The 27,231-nt window shown below is 45.1% G+C and overlaps 1 protein-coding gene across 5 annotated transcripts; it reads left to right on the top strand.

Moving 5' to 3' along the window:
* The first annotated feature begins 326 nt into the window (after positions 1-326).
* usp48 (ubiquitin specific peptidase 48) lies at positions 327-27,088 on the top strand. 5 transcript variants are annotated; one of them, XM_079741345.1, is made up of 28 exons: positions 327-456; positions 874-1,010; positions 1,232-1,349; positions 1,450-1,591; positions 2,121-2,248; positions 2,969-3,093; positions 3,355-3,463; positions 9,374-9,507; positions 10,137-10,222; positions 11,190-11,369; positions 12,057-12,194; positions 12,508-12,657; positions 13,933-14,133; positions 14,713-14,824; positions 15,037-15,185; positions 15,898-15,972; positions 16,069-16,193; positions 16,524-16,646; positions 17,132-17,193; positions 17,614-17,724; positions 17,973-18,103; positions 18,344-18,450; positions 24,559-24,672; positions 24,838-25,017; positions 25,248-25,373; positions 25,555-25,603; positions 25,703-25,729; positions 26,270-27,088. In XM_079741345.1, the coding sequence occupies exons 2-28, from the start codon at positions 877-879 to the stop codon at positions 26,290-26,292; spliced, it is 3,159 nt and encodes a 1,052-aa protein (XP_079597471.1). In that variant the 5' UTR covers positions 327-456; positions 874-876; the 3' UTR covers positions 26,293-27,088. The 5 variants fall into 5 exon arrangements, 4 of the variants coding, with proteins under 4 accessions (XP_079597471.1, XP_079597470.1, XP_079597472.1 ...); XM_079741344.1 differs by having other exon boundaries at positions 1,229-1,349; positions 15,040-15,185; XM_079741346.1 differs by having other exon boundaries at positions 1,229-1,349.
* The last annotated feature ends 143 nt before the right edge of the window (positions 27,089-27,231 follow it).

Below are 27,231 nucleotides of genomic sequence, written 5' to 3'. Positions count from 1 at the left end.
TCGGTTTGGGATCTAGTTGATCCAAAAAAAACAGGATTATCCTGATCCCATCGGAAGGGTGCAATCAGTTGGTAAACCAGAAATTTTGCATTTGGATCACAGTGATCCAATCGAATGTTCCTTTAAAAACTGGCATAAAATTACGATGGATCAGGTGATCCTGGATAGCAAAACATTGGATTTCCAAATCCGGATCAATTTGATCCATATATATATTTTTTTAAACTGGACATTGTAATCCCTTTTGTACAACATAGGGGTTTAATGGTAAGAGGTTCAGAGAGCCTTGGGTGCGAGCGCTTAGGATGACGTAGGCGACGTCAAGTGTTGACGTCGTATTGCTGTGGAGCAGAGGAATAATTTATTTATAAACTGACGCAAGGGCGCTAAATCTAAAATATTTTTTTGACTAAAATGTGAAAATGGAAATTTAATCAATAGCTCACCAAGGAAAAGGTTAAAATATATTTATTCTTTGAAATGAAATGCGTATCGGGTTGTATACGCTTGATTTGGACTCGTTAGCATAGTTCTTGTGTTGTGCTAACCTCCGAGCTAGCGCTAGTGATGGATATTAGTTTGATTTGACGAGTTCCATTCGATACCGCTCGGTTACGGTACCGTACCTTCCTTTTCATTGTGGATTCTCCATTGAGTCGGGGCATGTAAATGCTAATTAATTTGGAAGGATTACTTTTGAAACCAGACGAAACGGGGAAATGTGGGGTTTGCCTGATGATGCTAAGCTAGTTGCAGCCAGCAGGATGACCGACGCACCGCCCAGCTAACAACATTAGCACCGATCACAACAGGTCTGCTAGGCCGCGGTTCGCTGACCTCTTTCTGCCCGGTTCTCGGCTGTGGGTTTGTTAGGTTATGGCGCCCCGTTTGCAGCTGGAGAAAGCTGCCTGGCGGTGGGTGGAGACCGTGACGCCGGAGGACATCGGCCGGGAACACGTCGAGTTATCTTATCGTGTGAATGTGCCCGCCTGCAGAAGAGGGACGTGCAGGTATGTGGTGGACCCGGGAACTCGCATCCCTCCTACCCCGCATCCCTCTCTGCTGGGGTGGAATACAAATGGACAATATTTACTAAACAAAAAAAGAGCTTGTAGTTTTCTCGTAGAGCAGTTTGTTATGAGCTACTTCTGTGACAAGCTTCACACGTTTTCAATGTATGCATTTTGATAGCAGTGGAAAAGTGAATAACCGGTTTTCATTGGGGCAGGAGGAATTGTAAAGGTAACCCTAATTGCCTTGTGGGTATCGGAGAACAGGCCTGGTTGGGAGAGATCGATGAAAATGCTTTCCACAACATCGATGACCCTAATTCAGAGCGTCGAGACAAGGTATTTTTCAAATTGTATCGTGCTTTACTCCTGTTCTCTTTCACCGGTTCCTCCTCACAGAGGCCTATTGCAAAACTCATGTGAACAATTGATTCCACAGAACACATTTGTGGGCCTGACAAACCTTGGAGCAACTTGTTATGTTAACACATTCCTGCAAGTATGGTTCCACAACCTAGAGCTCCGCAGGAGTCTCTACCTGTGCCAAAGCCCTCGTGCCCAGGACCACAACATCCAACTAGGTAATGTCATCTGCGGATCATTGGCCGTCTGTGGTAGGAGGGCAGTACACGCCAACAAGTTTGTTTTTTAAAGGATTTACTTATGCCTAGTACTTTTAAAGACTACCAGAGACTATGAGAGTTACGACTTATTCAATCTGAGGTCGTTCTGTGTAAGGAAAGAATCGGTGTCTTTCTATCTCCAATGTCCATAGCAAAACCTTTAGTCATTCTTGAGCAATATGCCGTCCCATGCTTGTTTCTTGTTGACCGATCTGAATTTACTGTAGGTTAATTTGTTTAAGCAATTAGAAATACTGAACACCTGTCAAAAACCAACAAAGCATATGCCTTCACAGCAACCTGCTGTTTATCGTCGTGATTCCTTTTTCTCAATTAAATTGAGGATTGAAACTGAAAATTTTGTCAAACTAAAAGTGAATCTTTTTAAATGATCAATCTGTAAAATATCATGATCGAAAACTTGTTTTTGTATTTATAATATATTAATGCAAATTGGTGCATGGTCTTTTCCTCATCCACACTTCAGATTACGAACCTGAGTCCATTTGCGAACATCTCCAATATCTATTTGCACTACTGCAAAACAGCAACCGAAGATACATTGACCCATCGGGGCTGGTGAAAGCACTGGGGTTGGATACGGGGCAACAACAGGTAAGACTGCTGACAATATATATACCCTAGATAGGAGAACATAACCAATCAAATTCCAAGGCAATATTCATAAAACCTAATTTCACTTACATTTTTCTCAGCAGAATCATGTTCAATTAAATAAAAACTGATTCATAATGTCAAAATACCTGTCAGAAGTCAAGTCATATCCATACAAATGCAGTTTTTAACAAGCATTCACACTAAAACACACTGACCAAGTCTATAGGCTGTCATTCTTTGAGATGGTTACATGAGATAATGTACTGGTACAAAGGCATTTAAAATGGGATTTGTGTTACAGTCTTCATGTAGACAATATGTAAATTGCGCTATATTGGACAGAATATTTTATATATATAATATTGACTGGAATTGGCCTACAATGAAGTTGTGCAAACACTTTTTTCAGAGCTTTTCCTAAACATTAAAGCATATCGGTGTTTAACTGATCATCAAACAATAACCATGTCAAAACCTGCAAGATTAATTAACAACAATCCTGATGGTAGAAAGCAAAACATTTACGCATCTTGAAACGCATCTACCTTTATTTATAATTTATTTATTTATTTATTTATTTAAAAGGGACAATGCACATCAATTGGAATTGTTAGTTTACACTCAAAATGTAAATGTGCCAGTTAGCAAAAAAGCTAATTTTTCACCTTACCCAGTTTTGTGTTCCTACTTTGGTCCTCCGGTTGTTGTGTATCCTAGGACGCCCAGGAGTTCTCCAAACTGTTCCTGTCCTTGTTGGAGGACACCCTATCCAAACAGAAGAGCACCACTCTCCAGAACATCATTCAGCGCCAGTTCTGCGGACAGTTCTCCTATGTTACTGTGTAAGATATTAACTCCTAAGACCCTGACTCCAAGACTCCTGACTCATTCTTTGCATGTTAGCTTATGTGGTTATTATGTGTTTGTCGCCGGTGCAGTTCACCGGGACTGTCAGAAGACATTAAGACCTCATGAAGATATTCTAACGGAATGCAAACAATTAAAATATATTCATGTTGGGGCGTTAGTAGACAAACTTCTATTACTCTTATTATTTTAAATTCAATTACATTTTGTGTCCAAAAATATGTTTCTCTGCACAGTTGTAACCAGTGTGGCCGAGCATCACCCCTTCCGTCCAGATTCTACGAGCTGGAGCTCAACATCCAAGGCCACAAGAACCTCAATGAGTGTATCACAGAGTTCCTCAAGGTACCCCTTGCGCAGTCGATCTGAACCTACAAATCATTCACGTTCTGCTGCATGCCTCTGTTGAGAAAAGGGGGTGGTGGTGATCATTCAGCTCCCGTCGCTGGCGACTGTTGCTAAGGCATATTTCGACCGACCAATTTTAGGGGCCGATACCGATATTGGGGGGGTAAAAAATGATATATCGCCCAATATTCAAAAACTCGGCAGTTATTTGACATATGTATATTAGGGGAGCAGCGGATCACAAAACTCATGGTTCGGATCGTGTCACGGTTTTTGAGTCACGGGTCGGATCATTTTCGGATCAACAACAGCAAAAAAGATAACAAGACAAATGTGGCTTTAAATAAAATCTTAAAATATGTAAAAACAAAATAAAGTGAAAAATTAGGTAATAATCCTGCTTCCTTTAAGCATAGTCAATATTTTAAAAAATTGCAATCCGAGGCATTATTCCTTCTTCTTTTTAACATGGAGAGTAAATTATCCCTAACCCTGGATTTACAAAGTTAAATTCAGGATGTCTGCATTGCCTGGGGAGAGTTTAGAGTCTCCTCTCATTCCCCAGGCAATGCAGACATCCTTATCTTCTTTTTTTTCATCAAGCATGGCAGCAAAATACAGTTTCTGTCATGTTTTATTTGGCATTTTTTTGATGATCAATGAACTAAACCATTGATTTCGGTTGGAAGACTCATTGCTCATTGCAAGGGGGGCTGGTTGTAGTCTTTTCGCTCGGTTCTAGCCCTACTGTTGATGCGGAGAACCGAGCGAAAAGACTACAACCAAACATAAACATGTCCGCTTCCGGTTTCCGTTTCAATGGGATTTACGGAACACCAAATAAAACACAACAGAAACTGTATTTCGCTACGATACTTGATGATGTTGTTAATACCGGAATTGTCCTTTAAACATGCGCTGATCAGGTGAACACACAATTTTTTTTTTTATCAGCCGATCCGCGGATCACTTGCGTCCCGAACCGTGAGGGCTGATCCGTACGGATCACGGGTAACCCGTGAACGGTTGCACCACTAATGTATATGTATAATAGAGCGGTCCATCGTCCATAATAATTCCGTAAAATAGAATCATTGACCTATACTCATCGCTATCTGCTGTACAGGTATGTGTTGATCATTCATCTCATTCAGTGAATGTTCAACGACACCTCATGAACGCAGGTTGCTTTGGATGCTACACTATTTAACACTTCGACTAAAAGTAGTAAGTAAAAGATCCTCTAAATACATATAATATTTTGTTGAAAGGACATCTTATGCTGCCTATTGACAGTCAAAGGCAATATAAGCTCGCCCTCACGAGGCTATAAAGGTTGAGTAAGTCTTTTCACCGGCAGGATTATGAATATGTTGCATATCGCATGGTTTTTTAACGTGTGTGAAAAGGTTATTGTTGGTCAGGCGGGACAAGGAGAGAAGGGCAGGATTTGCTTACATTAGCCAACACGTATATAAAAAAAAAACTTGTATGCATGTATGTATGTGTTTTTAGGGGTGTAAGGACACACAACACTAACGATTCGGTACGTACCTCGGTTTTAAAGTCACAGTTCGGTCAGTTTTCGGTACAGGGTTAAAAGAAACCAAACATACTTTTTTGTTTTTTATATTTTTTTAAACAGTGGTTTCCAGTACAAACTATGTCAACAATGAATACAAAAAATAGGTAATACTGCTGAAAAAAGATACTGACTGTCTTCTCTATCTTTTTTTGTCATTAACAGTTACTGACAAGTACATTTTTTTATTTGATTTTGATTTCTTAAATTGTATCAAACTGATGCCTTACACACATGAAAATACATCAAATACAATTGAGGCTAAAACACAATGATGTCCAGGACTGATTTCCATTCCATAAAAATTTTACGATAATGATTAATTGGTGCGCTATAATATATGTATTTATATTATTGTGGCCATGGGTGGTGGAGCAGTAGTCATGCTTCCATCATCTAAGAGAGGAGGAGTGATTCTTCCTTGATTGTAACGTTCATATCACCCTCAAAGCAAATCAGTCAACAATAGGGCTGTAACGATACACCAACTCACGATTCTTGACCCACGGTTCGATTCATCCCACGATTTTTTAAATTTAAAAAGCATTTTATTTAAACAACACTTATATAACAATTAACTTAATGTAACATTTAATAACAAATAATTTGGAACATTGAACAGAAAGAATACTATTAAAGAAGGCCTATAGCAAAATGAATAAATAAATAACCAGAGATTGCAGTTGGAGGATGCTTGCAGGTAGGCAAAAACCCTCAACTAGTTTTGTGGTTTAGGCTTACTCATTTGAAAATATTAATGTCTTAATGATTACAATTTTAGAAAAGCTCTGCTTTGCGCGAGCTTCAGGAATGCTTGGTAAAATGTAGCTTGTGTGGAGGCTACCTCACACTACTCGATCAAATAAAGAGCACGCCAAACAGCTGGGCGGTATAGTTAAAGGACAATTCCGGTATTTAGCACTTTGAGCCCTCTTTCGGTTTTGTCTAGGATGAAATAGAGTGGTTGATAGGGCTGAACGATTTGGGGAAATCTAATTGCGATTATTTTGACCAATATTGCGTTTGCGATTTAATGTGCAATTTTTACAATTTATTCAGTTCCTTATGTTGTGTATTATTCACTAAAAAGTAAATAAATCATTCTTTATTACGACCAACACAACATTGGAAGCAGTCAACATAAAAACTGCTCTTTCCTTTAGGCCAGGCCAATGTGTTGAGATTAATTTATATTATAAACTTCTTTATTTAACTATTGAATTGTAAAATAGATATAAATGATTCGTACTGATTTTCAGTCAGTAACGGTTACAAATCACTTTTTTTTTTTTTTTTATCGCAGCCGTTGCGATTTGCATATCGCGTTCTATTACATCGCGATGTTGATTTGAATTCGATTAATCGTTCAGCCCTAGTGGTTGACACCGAAATTTTGACTATTGGTCCTGTCTCGGGAATTTGACTAATTTCAAATCGCCTCTGCCTGCTTCAGAATGGCTGGCTACGGGCATTCACAAACCTGTCCTTAAAACAACCCTAAACATTTGTTTTCAGAAATGTGTTTGAAATCATCCATCGCACGTTGCTTTGTTGCGTCGATGGATAGCACGTAACTATCCATCGACGCAACAAAGACGGCAAGGGCTGTGATTGCTCCTGGTTCCGGAATCACTTCTCCGGTTTAACTTTGCACCTCATTTACTTTGTACATTGTTTACCTTAAAGATTAAGGACCAATAAAAGGCACAAATAAGATTTGAAAAGCTTTGGAAGTTTATTTACAACACTGCTTACATGGTTTGTTGTAAACATATAAGATCGATCATGCGGCGAATTGCATTACGTGTCCGACATCCCAACGGAGAACTGTGAATGCTTGATGGGTCTCCGTATTTACCGAGTCGGATATCGCATCGCAAAACAAGCCTTTACATTTGCCATATTAACGCTATGTACGCCACATTTACGAACCGCAGTCCACCTCTGTAACCACCCAGAAGTGCCTGTACCGTGACGGTTAGGTACAAATACGTCTTTCGTTACAACCCTAGTGTACACCCCTGTGGTGGAGCTATGACAACGCTGTGTTCGCACAGGAGATCAACAGGCAAGATGGTTTCACCAAAACAAATAGAAGAAACACTTTCGGTAGAACCAAATACGGGCCACAGATTGCTCGATCTTTATCGGTTGATATACACCGTAAACACGTGATTGTTGATCGGCCACTCAACTTGAAATTTGCCGATTGCAGGAGCCAATCATGTGACTCAAACTATTGTGCACAAGACCCGTGTTGTGCACAAGACCCCCACATGTGACCCACAAAAATTAAGTGGTCAATGAAAAATATTAAAAGGTCACTATCCCATACAATTAAACAGAAATGCACTTAAGCGGCGGTGACACATGCTGTTACTTTATGTGGTCCAAAGGCTGAATGAGCCGGATCTATTTCGCAAGCTATGACATCGTAAGTGTTTCTTCCTCTCACCCTCTTGCAGACAAGAGCAGCCTTCTCAGGTTTTAAAGTAATGCCGTGTATCCAGTGCACCGTCATTCCTAAGTAACTTTTTTTGTTGGAGGACCAAATGTCCGCGGTGTTGGACACATGATCCAGGGAGGACTCGAAAATTATTTTGAGCTTTGATTCCATGTCGGTATAACACTTTTTCAGGTAATGTGAAAATGTCTTCCTGTTGGATGTTGGCTTGCGAGTCTCGGGTATTTTATCTAGTATTTTTCTAAATCTGGGCGATTCAATAGTCGACAGGGGAAGCATGTCTTCTACAATGAACCCTGTAACCAGCCGGTCTTTCTGAGTCACCTGCTTCTGCGCTCCAACACTTGAACACTCCTTCGCACAAGCAGCTACGTCACTCAAATCGATCGCTATGTCAAGGTGCCGAGGCAAGAAGGCGCTGCAGACACACAGGCAGCACGCATGCACGAACCACAACAGATCAGATCTTTACACGCAGGCAAACACGGCTTGGGTAACGCGGAAAGCGCGTCACTATAGTCTAGTAAAATAGTGTAATGCGTAATGCGTTACTTTACTTCGTTACCCAAAAAAGTAATATCGTTACTGTAGTGCGTTACTTTGTTACGCGTTACCCCCAACACTGTCACTTACCATAGGAAAGGCCCAGGGTGCCTTCTCCCAACTCCGTCCCATCTGGAGATCAAAACAATACAGCCTTAACATATTTGTACCGGCTGCTGTGCGGTGCAAAATTGTATCTAGTAGATACAATGTTGCTCCTCGCAGCCGGTACAAATGGGTTAATGGTAAACACGCATTGATGCGCAATCCGGTCTTAAAGGTAAACACGCACAGATGCGTGATCCGGTCTGAATGGGTTAAAACAAAGATACTCCTATTCAACAGCAATGTTAAGTCTGTTCTGCTGTACGGTTCAGAGAGCTGCCGGGTTGTCAAAACAGACATGAGGAGAATGGAAGTGTTCCATAATATGCCAAATCTTTTGGCCTAATAAGATCTCCAACAATGACCTGTACGTGAAAATGGGAAGCCGGAGCATCACCAAGGAGATTCCGCACGGACGCCTGAGATGGCTAGGACATGTGTTGAGGACGGAGCTGGACCCCATCGCAAAGGGCGCCTTAAGAGGGACACCCCCAGGCAAAAGAAAACCTGGGGGCCAAACCCACCTGGCGCAGAACTGGGACACAAGAGCAGAGACAGATGAACCTGTCGTGGGGAGAGACCCCACATGGACCGAGTGGAATGGAGAGCGCTCATTGAGGCCTTATGTCCCATAGGGGATGAAGAGGAGGAGGAGTAGTCACTTACCATAGAAATGGCTTTTTGCTGGTCTCGGTTATAGGATGCAATTACCAGCCTGCATATCACTGGGCTTCATTCTACCTGGTTTTCCCTTGCTTACTTCCTCCACACAAAATTTGACTTGTGATATTTGTTTTTATTTGAAGCGACATTCAAATAAAACATGTTATTTAATCAAGTGAACCGTTTCAGAAATTAAATGGGGGGGAAATCTTGACGTCAACTAAATGTCCACGTCGCAATAGTGCCATTCTTTTCTTATGTTACATGGTGGCACAGCTCCACTATAACATTACTTCCGGAGAGTTCTGGGGCATGTAGAATGTACGCATCACAAATCAGGGGTCCGTGCATCTGTCACTATTTTACTTCAATCAAATGACTCTAACCCTACCCGCCGAAATTCATGTCGTAGGGCAAAGTCAAACCGGTGTACTTGCTACACCGACCACCCTGTCCGGCCCTGATCTATTGCCGCCCGGCCGAGCTACTTGGACAAACGTGACATCGGGAAGAAGCATTAAAATCAGGAAGCTGTGTGCCTGCCTTGCAGGAAGAGAAGCTGGACGGAGATAACCGCTACTTCTGCGAGAGCTGCCAGAACAAGCAGTGTGCCACAAGGCGCATCAAGCTGCACAGCCTGCCCCGGACCCTCAACCTGCAGCTCATGCGCTTCGTCTTCGACAGGTCAGTCCCCTAGAACAGCGACTCAGTGTTATTCCCTCCAACACATTGACTCCATGCACTTATTTGTAGTGGAGAAAAGGGAAACATTTTGTGAATTGTTCTGAAAGTTTTAATACTGGCATATTCAATTCATACAATTAGCCTTTGTTGCCACCTTGTTCATAATATGCAACTAAACCACTGTAAATTAAGCACTGTAAATAAACTGTGTCTTTGCACTACTTTCATGTTTATTTAAGTCTCAGTTGACTTTTCTTGTGTTTCTCATATACATTATTATATATTATTTTATATTATTGAATTAAAAAAAGAGCCCGAGATTTGAGTATTTCATTGCTGTTGCTTTATTTGTTGTGAATAAGATCCATAAACCATCTTCAAAAACAGCCACATCTTTAGTTTAAAAATGATGCATTAAAATTGACTACCGGTCCTTCAAATGCTTTTATGAATATGCTGGTCCTTGGAACCAAAAGGTTCGGGAACCCCTGCCCTAGAAGACCTACTCAGGCACCTTTTAGAAAGCTGCTACAAACACGGGCCATTGCAAGGGGCAATGGGAAACTGTTTAACTGTGGTTTAACTGTGTCGGAAGCTCTTACTTGTGGCATTTATTTTTTCTCTTCAAGGACAACGGGCCACAAGAAGAAGCTCAACACCTTCATCAGTTTCCCTGAGCAGCTGGACATGGGGCCGTTCCTGGAGACCCCGCAAGGTATCAGCATAGCAGGCCATTTAGTTGCTTACCGTCATTTCGAGAAAATTAGGTGTCAAGTGATGTACTCTTTGTACGTCTAATTGCCTCTTAATAAGGAATCTCGATGTCATAACACAGAGACACTGAAGGCAAGAGGGTGCAGTATGGTGATGGATGAATGGCACTGCGTCCGGCCAGTGGTGGGCATTGATGGCCGAGAGAGCTTTAATCTACTAGGACATCTATAGAATCAGTGTGTGTTCAGTTTCATGAGCAGCATCGCCCATTATACCGTTCAGACAAAACAACGCTATTCGCTTAAAAATAAAAGCATCACAATGTTGCCGTGGGTCGTAGCCATAGGTACCTCCCCCTCCTTCCTAGATCTCTCAGCCCTAAATGCATTGGCAACTCTTTATAATGCATGTAGTCATCATTTATAAGCCTTTAGTTAACGATGAACCATTCTTTAACCAAACTATAGTATACATTTAGAGACGATTAATGAGTCACTTGGCAGCCTAGCAGCCGGTCCAGTGGACTGTACCAACTGGTAGGCTGATCTGTCCATCATACATCTGATTACTATTAGTCCTCTACCAGTTTATAATAAGGTTTTGGTTCCTCATTAACTAAAAGCTTTTTAAATGAATGTTTGATTAATCATTAGTTCATCATCAAGGTCCAATATCGAAACTTTCCAGATCTAAATAACTACAAACAACTAGCCACCAAGCTATTTATTCCTTTCCCCAAACATAGGCTTTACTTGGGCAGGTCGATTATTATTGTTCTGTTATTGTAGCGTTTCCCATCAATTAGAATTTTTCGGTATGAGGGATGCAAGGAACATCCTTAAACTCTAATCGATTACACGTCTTTATCTCAACGAGAAATCTCTCACAAAGCAGTCTGACCCTGTGGCCTGTGTTTCCAGTCGTCTGTCACCATGTAACACGTGCGTCCTGCTCTCCCTCGCCCCCAGACCAGCAGTGTGTGTACGAGCTGAGTGCTGTGCTGATCCACCGGGGCGTGAGTGCCTACTCGGGCCACTACATCGCCCATGTGAAGGACGCCCGCACCAGCGACTGGTACAAGTTCAACGACGAGGAGATCGAAAAGATGGAGGGAAAGAAGCTGCAGCTGGGCATTGAGGAGGACATCGGTAAATAGCTGCTAAACTCAGCTGAACACAAACATGCGCCATACTGGTGGTTGCCGTTTCTGTTGTTTGTTTTGCCCTACCTGATGGACCCCCGGTCTGAACTCATCAGAGAACCCATAGACGGCGCTTCCCTCGTGGGCAAGGATGTCACAAAGAGCTGGTGTGTTGAGAAAATAAATGATACGTGGCCCATTGGATTCCCTGGCTGTGTAATGAATTACCGGGCATTATATTCACAAACAGCAAGTGTCTTGTCGGCTCTTGGGTCCAGAGAACCAGGTCCAAGGGGCGTTGAGACATGAGGTGGTACTCATGTAAAGAACAGGTCCAAGGGCGTTGAGACATGAGGTGGTACTCATGTAAAGAACAGGTCCAAGGGGCGTTGAGACATGAGGTGGTACTCATGTAAAGAACAGGTCCAAGGGGCGTTGAGACATGAGGTGGTACTCATGTAAACAACAGGTCCAAGGGCGTTGAGACATGAGGTGGTACTCATGTAAAGAACAGGTCCAAGGGCGTTGAGACATGAGGTGGTACTCATGTAAAGAACAGGTCCAAGGGCGTTGAGACATGAGGTGGTACTCATGTAAAGAACAGGTCAAAGGGGCGTTGTGACTAAGAGTTGGTATTCATTTGAAGATCCAGGTCCTCAACGTGAACTTCATGGTTGTCATTGTTCCTTGCTAGCGGAGACGGTGAAATCCCAAACAAGGAAGCCCAAATGCAGCAAAGGCTACCACTGCTCCAGGAACGCCTACATGCTGGTGTACAAGGTCCAAGAGGAGGAGAGCACGGACCCCAACGCCAACGACGTTCAAGTGCCTGGTGGGTAGTACCCCTTCTATTGTCTCGGGTTGGATTACCGGAGCAGCTACGTGAAATACTACCAAATATATTTGAAAGGCAAATTTATTTGGTACAAAATGAAAGTACAAAGAAAACTAACAATAGAAAAACATTGCCATGAATAAATGAAATTAAATGTAGCGCCAAAACAGTCACTGCATATAAGAAATCTCCCTCAACACTATAAATTATAAAAGCAGGGCTCAAGTCCGTTTACCACTTTATTTTTTTTGTTAAAATGCGTAGTTTGGTCTTTCTTAAACCTCATGGACCTGGTTGGGCGTCTCCCCAGGCTTTCTCCAGCGCCTGGTGGACCAGGACAACCACAGGTTTGAGGAGTGGTGCACGGAGATGGCGGACATGCGGAGGCAGAGCGTGGACAAGGGCAAGGCCAAGCACGAGGAGGTCAGGGAGCTCTATGAGCTTCTGCCTGTGCAAGACGGTGAGTCACCAGCCCCACGGGGCAGCCTGGGCCGCCTGTGACAGGGGCCCCCAGTCCTCGTGGTCCCCAGTCCTCAGGGCCCTCTGTCCTAGGGGCCCCCTGTGACAGGGGCCCCCAGTCCTCAGGGCCCTCTGTGACAGGGGCCCCCAGTCCTCAGGGCCCTCTGTGACAGGGGCCCCCAGTCCTCAGGGCCCTCTGTCCTAGGGGCCCCCTGTGACAGGGGCCCCCAGTCCTCAGGGCCCTCTGTGACAGGGGCCCCCTCTGACAGGGGCCCCCAGTCCTCAGGGCCCTCTGTGATAGGGGCCCCCAGTCCTCAGGGCCCTCTGTGATAGGGGCCCCCTGTGAAAGGGGTCCCCAGTCCTCAGGGCCCTCTGTGACAGGGGCCCCCAGTCCTCAGGGCCCTCTGTGATAGGGGCCCCCTCTGACAGGGGCCCCCAGTCCTCAGGGCCCTCTGTGAAAGGGGCCCCCAGTCCTCAGGGCCCTCTGTGATAGGGGCCCCCAGTCCTCAGGGCCCTCTGTGATAGGGGCCCCCTGTGAAAGGGGTCCCCAGTCCTCAGGGCCCTCTGTGAAAGGGGCCCCCAGTCCTCAGGGCCCTCTGTGATAGGGGCCCCCTGTGAAAGGGGTCCCCAGTCCTCAGGGCCCTCTGTGAAAGGGGCCCCCAGTCCTCAGGGCCCTCTGTGATAGGGGCCCCCTGTGAAAGGGGTCCCCAGTCCTCAGGGCCCTCTGTGATAGGGGCCCCCTGTGAAAGGGGTCCCCAGTCCTCAGGGCCCTCTGTGATAGGGGCCTCCTGTGATAGGGGCCCCCAGTCCTCAGGGCCCTCTGTGATAGGGGCCCCCCGTCCTTGGTTTGTTGTATGAGCCCATGCTAAAGCCCCAGTGCTGTTAAACTCTTCTGGACTCATGGAAGGTCTCTGGTCCAATCAGTTGGCGTGGTCGGACCTCACTATCGTATTCATGTACGTTACCCCATTTGATTAAAGTCTGTTTTGGTCATATAACTATAGTTCAGGGTCAATATGCCAACTAGTAAACAATGGTGTATGTAGCAAGATTGTGACCAAATATATAGAATTAAAGAGTTAGTGCACCGTAAAACCAAACTATGGTAATGGTCACCTTGGCTCATTGCTATTCCTCATGCCACGCATGAAGAGTGATCACACACCCGGTGTTCACTGCCGTCGTACCTGCTCTAGTGCTCTGGTTAAGTCCCCTGCTGGGGGAACGTCTTTGAGTGGCAGTAGAGAGGAATGACCCGTCCCCTCCCACCTCGTAGGCCAGCCGTACGAGTTTGTCCCCCTGGAGTGGCTGAAGAAGTGGCTGGACGACTCCACCGCCACCAAAGAGATGGACAACTCCCTCTTTCTGTGCTCGCACGGCAAGCTGCACCCGGACAAGGTGGGGGAGGCCAAGCGTGTGTCCATGGCGGCTGCCCACATCCTGTACCAGCGCTACGGGGGCGGGCCCCGGCTGGACGGTAAGCGGCCCCTTCACGTGTCCCCCATGATGGGTCACCTGCAGCCAGGAGACCACGTGGAGACCCGGCAGGTCCTTAATGGTGACACCCAAAGGAAGTTATGGAGACATGACCTGTGCAACGACATGCTCAGTCTTTTGGGTGGCACGGGGGATGTTGCCCTCCATGCCATCCAGAGGAGTGGCATGTGGCTCAGGAGGTAGAGCGCGTTTGCAACCGGAAGGATGCTAGTTCAATCCACGGCTCCTCCTTGAGCAAGACGCATCACCCTAACTGATTCCTACAAGCTGGCTGTCGCCTTGCATGGCTGGCTCCGCCGTCGGTGTCTGAATGAGTGCATGAAAAGGTGAATGTTTGGCAATATTGTAAAGTGCTTTGAGTGGCCACTGGTTAGAAAAGCGCTAAATAAATGCAGTCCATTTGTCATTTACCATTTAACCCTGCATATAGCTTCACTACGCTGATGCTACTCTCCAGAGAAGTGTAGCAAGCTGAGCTACAGCAACCATGGCAACAATGCTTTACTACATCAAAGAGATGCATTTTCACATTGAACCAATCCATTGACTGTGTGTGCAGGATCGTCCCTGTGCAGGGAGTGTGTGAGCCAGCGCTGCAGGGTTCTACGACTGAAGAACCAGCTCAATGAGGACTACAGAGAGGTCACCAACCTGGTGAAACGCACACTTGGGTGAAGAGGCTCATCTGGTTTCCTTGTGCATAAGTCTGATTTTTGTTGTTTAATATTTAGAAATTCAGAACAGATTCTTCTTATTTTCCAAAATTGTTGAACATGCAACGCTCTTAATATTATTTTACAGCTAGTGACCTGATGTGTTTTGTGTAGCGTTTTGGCTGATGTTTGTAACTTTAGTGTGTGTGTGTGTATGGGGGTGGGAGCAGCAGCAGTGAGGAGGGCTACTGGGTTGGCAAGTCATCTCTGCGCAGCTGGAGACAGCTGGCCATGGAGCAGCTGGAGGAAGATGAGCAGGAAACCATGCATGGCAGTGGACAGACCAACGGACAGGCAGCACACAGCCGCATTAATAAAGGTAGGTCTCCGGAGTTCAAGGTTAGGTCCATGTGCTTTGGAAAACTAAATCCAATACAATCAGCTTGGACCAGCGGCCTTGGATTTCCAACATGGCGATAAAATCAATCTTGCAAGGCTTTCAAGTGAAGCGTTGTGGGGGAACTACGGACCAATCAGAGTCCTATGAGGAACCACGTGATCCATGTGATGGACAGATGGTTCACCCGGTCACCAGGTAGCCCTATGAGGAGCTACATGGTCCTTGCGATGGACAGGTAGTTCATCCATTCACCAGGTGTATTTTTTAAAGCAGCATCAGATTCCTGGTTCACACGTAGCCTTGAAAATCTTTACAAACGGTTGTGAGATCTTGATGCAAAGTTTATTGTTTTCTCCACCAGAACAGGGTGGAGGGGTTGTATGAGATGTTGAATCTAGTTTGACGAGCCATTGGCTCTCGTCTAGAAAGAATATTCTTGAGACAAGGAGCAAACCATTGCTTCGGTGCAGAGCTGAAACTCCGTATGCTTGTGCATTTTCAAGCGATGTATGTATGTATGTATAAACAGGCTGAGAGGGTTGTCAGTACATTGTGCCCTTTCTGTGAACAGTTTTGAAGTCTAGATTAAAAACAGATTAGCATAATCTAGATCTGTCTCGCCTAAAGAAGGCCATTGTGGCCATAATCAAAATCCCTCGTTTAGATGTTTGGGGTTTTGGTTTCATTTAAGAGTACGGCCCCCATCTTCCAGAAGACTCCGAGGAAGCCATGAAGACCTTTAACGAAGACATCCTCTGCACACACGGTACACGCACACTCACTCACATAGTTGAGAGATGATGCGAATGTTTTAGTATTAGCAGCAGGGGGTAAGTGAGCCTGTGGTGCTGTTGTCCCGCAGGGGGTCTGAGTATCCTGGAGACGGAGAGGAGACTCGTGCCCTCGGCGGTGTGGATCAAGGTCCGGGCCTATTTCCCCAAAGCCCCAGAGTTCACCCAACGCCAACAGCCCTGTGGGCAGTGCCTGGTGAGAGGACCAGACCCAGTTACCCAGAGAGCTGGAGTCTATTGACCGAGTTAATCACTTTACAAGCATGTGTGTACAGTATGCCTGGAAAAGGGGACTCACGATATTTGGTTAATCACAATTTTTAGCTAATCACAATTTGTCAAAAAGCCCAAAGCAAGACCTTTGGGCTTTCACTATACTGCAAGACCAGACCTTTTAGCAAAGGTCTGGTAATGCCCACTTCCAAGCAGTCGACTGTGGTAAAAATAATATAAAAGCTTGGAAATGGGAAATGTGCCCCACACTGGCTGCACTGTAACACCCGGCCAACCGCCTTGTCTGGCCCAGACCCTGGAGCAGGAAGAGAAGGATAACGAGGCTGTCAGCAAGATGATGGCCCAAGACCAGAAGAACCAGCTGCTGAACCTCTTCCAGGAGAAGAACCGGCCTGTGCTCACCAAGTGGCCTCAGGTATGGAGGAGCCTCGCTGCTCCCTTTCCCAGCCAACAGCAGTGGGTACATGTGACGTGTTGACCTCATGCCAAACCTGATTTACCCTTTATTGGGTCCTTATACCCGTGCCTTTCCCCTCCTACGACAGCACATTAGAACCCTTGTCTACAGTGGTAGGCAACCGTGTTTTCCTTCCTCGAGCACATCTGAAGGGGAGCAGTAAAACCACATGTTAGGTCACATGGTGGTCAGACTGTTGTTTCATAAACACTGACCGACTGTTTGAGGATCCTGTTGTTTCATAAACACTGGCAGACTGTTTCAGGATCCTCGGTACCATGTCAGACCTCGTCAAAGGGTGAAACACCTTTTCAATGGGGAAGTTGTCACTAGCATCCCACATAATGGAGTCAGGTTAAATGTGTTGTGCCAGTATTCAGCTGTCTGTTGGGATGAGCTGCTGTATAGACCCTATGATTAAAACACTGTTCTTGTCATTCCAGGGCACAGACACTCTCTTCATAGTGCCAATGTTTTTTGTGGACGAGTGGAAGAAATTCATCAGGTACGTGTCTGTCTGATTTTGAAAAGCTGGAAACGGGTGATTTTGACAGCGGTATGGTGTGTGGACTCGCAGCCTGTGGACATTACTGAACATGGTGTTAGAGCATTGTGTGAAAACCTGCAAGCGAGAGCTCTGTGTTGTTCAGTAGGAACCACACAAAAACCCGTCCATCAAATCAAAGAGGCACCAGAGAAACTACCATCCCCTTAACATCTCTCGCCCCTATGGTGTTGCATGTCATTCCCTATGTTTTACACCAGCCGCTTGTTTGTTTGGAGAAAACATCCAAATCAGGAGGTAGAACAGTTTGGAAAGAGAGAAGCCTTTTTAAGATGTGAGGTCCAGTTCTGGCCTCTTATGAATTGGACTACTGTGGCCTCAAACGCTGGCTCTCATCTGCACCCCCCCACACCCGTTCAGGAGGCCCACAAAGTCGTCCCCAGTGTCCAGTGTGGGCAACAGCCTGCTCCTCTGTCCCCACGGCGGCTTCATGTTCACCTACGAGTCCCTGATCAACGGGGACTTTCAACAGTGAGTACCCCTGACCCTGATCTACCGATACGGTCTCCCAGCCCAACCATACTGGATGTTCACATGCAACACGTCGGAGCCGTTCTGGCTGAGACCAGAACGGCAGGCTCCATGAAGACGTGTCGAGTGTTGAGTGTCAATCATTGTTGAATGAGTCGAGCCGACCTGATTTAAGTATGAATGCGTGTGTTTGTGATCACCATGTGGACAACGGCATCGTCTCAAGTGGTGATGTTCTTCCTGCACAGTGTAGCTTTGCTCTGGCCTAGCGAATGGGAGGTCATCAGCAAACTGTTCATAGTGGACCAGGCGATCTCCCTCCACTGTTCCAGCCAGGACACGGCGGCTGGCGCCACACCGCAGTACACCACACAGCCTGGTAAATATAGTGTTGAACATATTGGACCAATCCAAATAAATATGACAAAAGATGTCACTCTCCCAGTTTTGTTGATGTTGGCAGACCCATTTGAAGTACAATGCCAATGTGTGTTGACCTTTTAAATCACTTCTATGTGAAGTAGTTGACAGGCTTATTAAACGGGAGACATGCAAAACACAACCTTTTGGTCAGAGTGGACAGGCTTCAGAGACAAGTTAAGTGTGTTTGTGTTCCCAGAGCTCTGCTGGGAGTGTCGAGAGGGCTTCATCTTCCAGCAGCAGAGGGACCTGAGGGAATACACACAGGCCACCATCTACGTCCGCAAGGTGGTCGAGGACAAAGCGGTAAATGGGTTTCCTACAACTCTCAATGCGTGGCCCAGCATTCACAATGAATCACAGTGAGCTGTTTGTGATTGTTGGGCAAGATGGATTCCCCGTACCAATCAGAAGAGAAGCCCTGATTGGTCAGCAATAAGGCGGGAGCGATTAAAAAGCTAGATTGTCTCTTATGGCACATGTGTAACGGGTGTTGAACTGCGTTGTGTTCTGGCGAATGCGTTGGAAGGGCGGAAGGACGGCTGGAGTTGTTGTTGTTGATTATGAGGGGGAAGACGAAAAAAACATGGACCAGGAGGATGGTGACGGGGACAGTGAGACAGTCAGGAAAGAGGTAGTGTCGTATTTTGGGGAAATTCCTGTCCCAAGGGATAATAACCCCCTTACATGGTGGAAGGTTAACGCCATAAGGTTCCCCGGCCTGGCTGCAGTAGCCAAATCTTATTTGTCTATACCTGCCACATCAACGCCATCTGAAAGGCTTTTCTCAGTTGCTGGGAACATTGTTTCTAAAAAAGGGCAAGCCTGACTCCTGAGCATGTGGAAATGCTTACATTCCTCCACTCCAATATATGACTGTATTTTGTCTTGAATGACACACACACACACACACAGTTATTTGCATGAATGAAGATGCTTTTTTCAGTAAGCTAGGCCTGTGTTCATAAGTTCATAAAAAACACAAATGTTGAATTCTGAATATTTACTTTTATTATTTGTTGTTGGAAAAGCACTTTTTTTATATTAGCTTAAAGCCCCCAAGTTTACAAAAGTTATTGTATTCTTTCAATAGCTCTACGAAAGGGTGGCTGGGTGACCTTTTTATTTTTATATTGCATGCTAGACATCAGAATGCATTATTTTGCTCTTGTACACTCTAACTAGAATTTTATTTTTGAATTTTAAGTTTAAGACAATGGTGAGTGGCAGTGTTTTACTATATTTTGTTATTTTTATGTGAATAAGGACTTAAAATATGCACTTTTTTTCCAGTAAGCTAAGCCTGTGTTTTCATAAATGTTCAATTCTGTTGGTTCAGGAAGGACGGAAGGCCTTTGTGTTTTCAAGGCCTCAAGACTTCAAGGTTTTATTGAATGCTACCTCTGACCTCTAAGAATGCATTACTTTGCACTTTTATTTTGGAATTTTAAGGCAATAATCATGTATTGCAATGTTAAGGAATTATTGTTTTTTTCATTCAGATATGTAAATCAACATGTATAGATTGCTATTAGTCAATTAATGGGGAGATAATCGATAATCGAATCGAAATGGAATCGGACTGAAAAAATGAATCGTTAGATTAGTCGATGCATCGAAAAAATAATCGCTAGTTTAATCGTTTAAAAAGTAATCGTTTATCCCAGCCCTACAAGGAACCCGACTTGCTTCTGCAGAAGGTGGCACTTTTTAGGAGCCAGTTTCAGGTTGTTCTCCCGCAACCTCTGAAACACTGCTTCGAGTCTGGACAGAGCCTCTCCCTCCGTTGGGGCAAAGACAAGAAGGTCATCGAGATAACACAGAAGCTTTGTGAAGTTCATGTCCCCAAAGATCCCAGTCATCACCCTCATGAAGGAAGCAGGGCTATTACACAGACCTTGTGGCATGCGGTTGTATTCATGCAGCCCGAGAGGAGTCGTGAAAGCTGTGTACTTCTTGTCTTCTTCATGCATTGGAATGTTGAAGAAGCCAGAGGTGAGGTCCATCGTGCTGAAGAAGCAGTTGCCACTAAGGGCAGCGAGACAGTCTGACTGGTGAGGCAGGGGATGTGCGTCCTTTATGGTTCTGACATTCAACCATCTGAAGTCATTGCAAATCCGCAACCCACCATCCTTTTTCCACACCATCACCAAGGGAGACGCATATTCGCTTGTGGACTTTCTGATGATTCCCTTTTCCTCCATATCAGTGAGAGCCTGCCTCAACTTCTGATAGTGGGCTGGAGGGACTCTCCTGTATGGTAGGCGAAACGGGCGATCGTCCGTGAGACGGATGCGGTGTGTGTAACCCTTGACCTCACCGCAATCAAGAGAGTGCTTGGAAAAGATGTCCTGATAGTCAGTTATCAGTTGCTTGGGACCTACAAGCTTCGCTAACCTGACATGGGTCTACATCGACGTCGCTCAGACGCAACTCTGACAGACTTTTGCCGGCCTGGGGTGAAAGACTAGCACTGGAAGAAGCATCATGCTGTCGTTTCTCGGTGTCGGGTTGCTTCTTCTCCGAAGCTGCTTGTGAGCCCTGGAAAACATCAAGATCCTCGACTGCTAAGCACAGGAACACATCAGCCAACTTGCAATTCCTCTTCAGCGTGATCGCCTTGTCAGATGGGTTCACAACTGTCATTGGCACCCATCTATCACCCCAGAGAGGTGTGACAAGACGACCCACTAGGACACCTCGTGGCATGGCTTTTGAGTTGGTCTGCTCCACAACAACAGTGCTGCCAGGTGACATAGGCGACTTGGCAGGGAGTCTGCCCCAAACCAAGTGCTCATGCCTGGGTAGGAGGGTCACCGCCTGGGAGAGCTTGACAGTTCCTATCTTTTCTGGGACTGCGCTCCCCTTCCAGCGCTCGACATTTGTGAACATGGACAAGAAGTGATCGATCTCGGGGTCAGATTGATGGTCATGAGAAGATGCAAGATCCCAGTACTCACCACCACCCTTCAGGACATGAGTGACATATTTGATGATATTCGAGCCCAATATGAGGTCATCTTGTTGGCCAGACACAACCAAAGTGGATACAACACATGGAACGCCATACAGCTGCATCTCCAAATCATAAAAACCCTCAGGCTGGGTTCACAAACCACCACAGCCAATCAAGACAATGTTCTCTTCGGGGTACTGCTTCTCTGGCAAAACATCAGTGCATCTGAGCTTCTCTACTGCTTCTTCACTGATGCTTCATACCATAGAGCCAGAGTCCCACATGCCTCTAAGCTGCACACTGTGGTTGACGAGGACTGGAGCATAGAACAGCTCCCCGAAAGCTTTGATTCTCTGGGTAGCTTGAATGGCTATTCTTGTACCTTTTTGGTGCTTTGGCACAGCTCTCCTCATATAACTGAGCTAGGTCACAGGTTTCAGAAGGGATTCCATTTACGTTACCCACACCGGCCCCTTCCAGGTGTGGGTTTAATAGTTTAACTCCTGAGGCTGGCCATCAGCGCTATCATCAGACTGAGAGCGGCACTGGTCAGGCTGCTGGTTAGGCCGCTGGTTGTGGTTACCAGCACGGCCATTGTGCTGAAAGCGGTGCTGGTTTGTTCGTTGAGGACAGTCCCTCTTCCAGTGACCGGGACACAAGCACTGTAAACATAGGTTGTCCTGCTTGCAGTGGGACAATGTGGAATGATTAGGAGCCCCACAAACCTTGCACACTCTCTGGTAAGAGCGTGGCATGGCAGCTTGGGTGCCGGGGTTGGCAGGCACTTGGGTATGCATTGTGACCAGTCGGTCCAACAGGTTTACCAACCCCTTCATGCAGTCATTGTCGACACCAGCAGTGGTCGAAGGGGCTGAAGGCTGTCTTGGTGGAGCAGCAGTGTTCAAGAGAGGTGCCTCTTCAAGCATAGGTACATGGCACGAATGAGCTCTGTGCTCCACAACACTTGGCCTAAGTGGCCTTGCAGCTGCAGATCTTGATTTCTTATCCTGATTGTGCTCATCGAGCCTATCTTGAATTTCACAGGCCGACCATTTGTCAGCAGACTTGAACTTGAAAACACTGTGGAGAGACTGGTCCGGGCAGTGTTTGATAAACATCATGCTGACCTCATGGCCCGGGTCATCAATGCTACGACCCTGCCTTTTCAAGCACTCGTCAGCTACATCCACTGTTTTATTTAGCCTAACCCAATACTCCATAGCATCTTCACCTGGTGTGGGCAGTGTGTTATAGAAATCTGACATGGGCATGCTTGAGTATGACAGTTCACTGAAATGTTGTTTCAGAGTATCAAAAATCACATGTGGATTTGTAGCGTGATTGATAGATGTGTTACGCAGCTTTACTCTGACCACGTCTCCTGCTTTGCCCATAAGCTTTCCAGAATCTCTTGAGATTGCTCGTGAACTGGGATGGCACGTCTCTTTAAATACAGGGTCATGAGATTTTCCCACTCGTGAACTGTAAATTTATCTGAGCCATCGCCCCTGAATAAGGGGGGCTCCTTTGCGGCCGACTGCAGCACAACACTGACATTAGGCTGTTGTCTCTGTTGGCAGAGGAGCACTCGTGCTGTTTGTGCCCCTACCAGCCTGTAGGTGAGCTGTGATGGACTCACCCAGCTTTTCAGCTAACTGTGTAATGAGCAAACCCAAGTCTGGGTTCTGATTGAAATGGCTTGGCATGGCACGGTCCACATACCGAGTTGAGGTCAACTGGGGGGTGCCCAACGCCGTGACTCCAGGCCCTGGTGTTCTGGTTTCTGAGGGCTGATTCAAAAATCCCCTCCCCACACCAAACTGGCACTCAAAAGGAACGCGCTCAGCATCACATCACCCCCACTGCCCAGTAAGTATGTTCTGCCCTCTACCATATTAAATGCCACTTTATCAACACAATGGAAAAATTTATAATAATAATTCCAACGAAATCACAATGGATAAATCGAGAGCACGAAATGACAGTATTAGAAAAGCATATCAACTTGCAAACATATATACAGCATTAAATCAGCACTTCACTTTACAATTGCCAAACGTGCTGAAACTGCCTTTTTTTATAGCACTCAATCAGTTCACTGAGATGAAACAAAAAGTCCACAGTGTGCAAACACCTACTTCATTCAGCATTGACACACGTGGATAGGCCTATATAAAAAAAAAAAAGAAATCGTCCATTCAAAATAAAATAAAACACTGAGCACTCTCCATGGATACACCTCAGTACCACAAAAGGCCAGTGGCAGCAGCTTCCTCTGCGAACAAGGTGATGTCGTCCTTTAAACCAATCCTTGAAGGGTCACGGCACCAATGTAACGGGTGTTGAACTGCGTTGTGTTCTGGCGAATGCGTTGGAAGGGTGGAAGGACGGCTGGACAACAATAGAGGGTTTCTCATTTATTGGAATCTGGATGAGCCAAAGAAAATCATGTCACCGCATGTAAACCACATTTAAACCGTCATAGCCAGGACCACATTCCCGCCTCCATTCAGATAGCCAACCGCATTCTGACAATATATAATAACATAAAAATAAACAAGATAGCATAATGAATGCGATTTGACTGCACTCCAACAAACATAAACATAACCAGCACAGATAATATACACAACACAGATAAAACATTCATACCTGGATGAGCCAAAGAAAATCATGTCACCGCATGGAAACCACATGTAAACCGTCATAGCCAGGACCACATTCCCGCCTAGCAAACAAACAAACGGATACTCTGACGCACATATATACAATAAACTCTCAAAAGTTACATTTGCAAAGCGTTAGCTGTTATAATGGTGCTGTAGCATATTCATATATAACATTCACATTATCTACAAAACGATTTATATGCTTAAAATGTGACGAGAAATACGTCAACATACCTCCACTCAGATAGCCAACCGCATTCTGAGCTTGGCGCTGCATATACGTCACTAAAACACGAACTTTTCTTAAAGCGACAGTACAGGTAATGAAAACACATTGACATAGGGGTTGGAACAGGTTACAAAAGGGACCTTGAACATAGCTTAAACACATATTTACTTCTTACTAATCAGAATTTGGTGACATTTCAACATAACTAAAACATGTTGTTTCACCCTGGTTACACATGCAGTCAACTAGAACCAGATATTTTGATACCTGGGAATCACAGAAATAGTTTACATATTTTATTTTATTTATTCAGTATTCAACGTGTAGCCACGTTGGTTCTGTTAACAGTTTTTCGCCTATTCATTCTGATAATAAATAATTGTAATTTATATTCCACAATTGACCTTCTAGTATCTTCAGGGTTCTGTCCTAAGGGGAAAACTCTTAAAACTGTAAACTGGGCATTATTATTTCATATAAATGATAGATTAGCACCTACCTAAACAGTCGTTTTCGTGTGTGTGTGTGTGTCTTTCGTGTGTGTGTGTCTCACCCTGCAGGTCATAAAGGAGGCCGCTCCCGAGCTCAACGCCAGCAGTTCAGAGGCGGAGCCAGAGGAGGAGAAGGAGGAGCTCCCCAAGGCAGACGGAGAGGGAGAGAGTGACTTCAGCCAGGTAACCACACCCTAACCTGCATCGTCTCACCCGTGGCTCGTCAAACCCATACCTTCCATCTGAAACATGACGCCCACGACTCCACAACCACGGACCCCGCGCTGGCCAAACACAAACCAGGAGGTGTGACGTGACCCCTGACCTGCAGCCACTCCCTTCCCACAGAGCGAGGACGGAGCGAAGCGAGCGAAGATGAGTGACGGCAGCGCGGCTGCTCTCAGCATGGGGCCCATGAGCTCGGGGCGCTCAGGAAGCATCCGGAGGAGCACCCGGCACAGGAAGCTCCGAGGAGAGAAGGCCCTCATCGTCTCAGCCAACCAGACCCTCAAGGAGCTCAAAATACAGGTACTGCCCGTTGCAGGCACAAGGAAGTTGGTTCAGACTATGTGCCCGCCTGAAAAGGTGTACTTGATATATAGTCCTCTACATTTTGTCGGCCTCTTGCCTGAATACCCCTGTTTCGGAGGTTGTACAATGGCGGCTCCGGACTGGATGCACTCGGGTCTCAATGTAAACCAGAACTGTGTTTGACATCGTCACCAGCTTAAGCTCACCACATGCTCTGTGTTTTGCAGATCATGCACGCGTTCTCTGTGGCACCGTTTGACCAGAATCTCTCCATTGAGGGAAAGGGTCTCACTGACGATTCAGCCACACTGGGCAGCCTGGGAGTCATCCCCGAGAGCATCGTCTGTCTCAAGGTAGCTCCTCATGGAGGGGCCTGCAAGATTAACTCCCTGGCTTTGATAAGAAATGTTCACCAGGCTTTTATACTTATTGTTTTTCGCTTTTATTGTTGTTGAAAATACCCTTTAATGTTGAAGGATATGAGGTTGAATTGATGTTAAATCTCTCACTGTCTGGGCTTCTTCCTCGGTGCAGGCTGATGAACCAATAGCAGATTATGCAGCCATGGACGATGTTTATCAGGGTGAGGGATGCTTTGGCTGCAGCTCAAGAAGTATCAATTTGAGAATGAATTAAAAAATAATGCTATTGTTCTCTAATACTTTTATTCACTCTTTCTCAGTGGGGATGCCTGAAGAAGGATTTAAAGGTAAACCATTCTTGGTTACAAACCTGACCCCCCCCCCTTAACTGTTCCTGTAAAGTATTTCTTACTGCGAAAACCTTTCAGCCTACCATCACATATACTGAATATATTCAAAAAAGCTGGTCTTGAGTATCGGCTGCATGTTAAAGCCTCCTTGGGTATTGGTTTTCTAATGAATAACCCCTTCATCCCGTTTTCCATCTGCTCAGTGGGCAAACCGATGACATGCCGAGCTCAAGCACCAGCATTAAGGATGGGATGAATAAGCAGCCCTCCTGTCCGTGCTCAAATGGAAAAGGCCTCATCACTATGAATATAACTTTGCTATTGTTAAGAACCATACATACAAACATACAACCATACTGCTATGCACTACTATCTTAGCAATGCATGTGAAATTCGACCACCAAATTTATACATCATTTTTTCTTCTTTTCAAACCTTGGAGGGGCAGGGGTTGCAGATTCTGTGAAGAGGATATGAAAGAAAGGTTGTTGCAGCGCCCCTAATCTGTGCCCGTGTGATGTTTGTGTTGGTCTGCAGGCACTGGGCTGCTGGGCCACTGAGGGGAAACCGACGCTTTGCTCCAAGCAGAAGTTGAACGAAAATCAAAAAGCTTGAACTTGTCAAGTGTCCATACACAAGTGCTTTAATTTGTTCTAACGATTATTTTTTTTAAGTTTAGGTAGGTTCTTGTATATAAATATATACATACATATGTATATATGTATGCATGTATATATTTATATATAAACTGTGACTGTGTTGCAAACCCACTGTTTTTCTGTATATTCAAAAAGATTGCTGGCTTTTGATATTTAAAGAACCTATAACATTTTTATTTAAAGACCGTGTTAGGTTTTCAAGGACTTTGTGATAGTGGTTTTTGACCTTATTAATAGAAACGGGTTGAAGAAGATAACATTTATCTTCTAGTCAGGAGCTTGACGCCGTAGTTCTGTCTCTTTTGAGAGTAGGTTGGTCTTAGACACCCGTTTTTTTTTTATTTTATTTTTATTGTAATATGACAAATGAAATTACACCATTATTTTAGATTTGTGCTATTGAATAAGCAAGTGCTCCAAGTGGCGGTTTCACTCCTGTTACTGCTGATTCTTCCAACCATGTTTAATAAAATGCACGAGTAACTGTTAAGTATTAGATATAAACCGCTTTCCATGTTTGAACATTTATTACCTCAACAAGTAAATTAGACATATACTCATGTGGCATTTAAATCTAGCTGCAGCGTGTGTTGGTGTTGACTCCCGCGGTGCGTTCATGAGTGACTCGGTCTGTCTAACTGGAGACACGGCAGCGCTGCACTGCTCTCAATTTCATATCCACAATAAAGATATTGTTTCCAAAACACGACACAATTGTGTAATTCCAGTTGCCGTGCTCAATTCACGCCGTAGAACAGTGTGGAAGCAGATAACAGGCTGGGGATGAGTTTTTAACAGGGAACTAATTATTTACAAGATCATTTTGCCATACTACATTCA

The sequence above is a fragment of the Pollachius pollachius genome, assembly GCF_949987615.1.
Source record: "Pollachius pollachius genome assembly, chromosome: 8".
Taxonomy (NCBI): domain Eukaryota; kingdom Metazoa; phylum Chordata; class Actinopteri; order Gadiformes; family Gadidae; genus Pollachius; species Pollachius pollachius.
This window is presented reverse-complemented; position numbering and strand designations above follow the sequence as displayed.

Bases quoted from the DNA above. Each gene is read 5' to 3' on its own strand.
- usp48 (XM_079741346.1), top strand. From the start codon at position 877: ATGGCGCCCCGTTTGCAGCTGGAGAAAGCTGCCTGGCGGTGGGTGGAG. The intron at 2,249-2,968 runs GTAAGACTGCTG...TGTGTATCCTAG, and splicing joins TGGATACGGGGCAACAACAG to GACGCCCAGGAGTTCTCCAA. The intron at 14,825-15,036 runs GTGAAGAGGCTC...GGGTGGGAGCAG, and splicing joins CTGGTGAAACGCACACTTGG to CAGCAGTGAGGAGGGCTACT.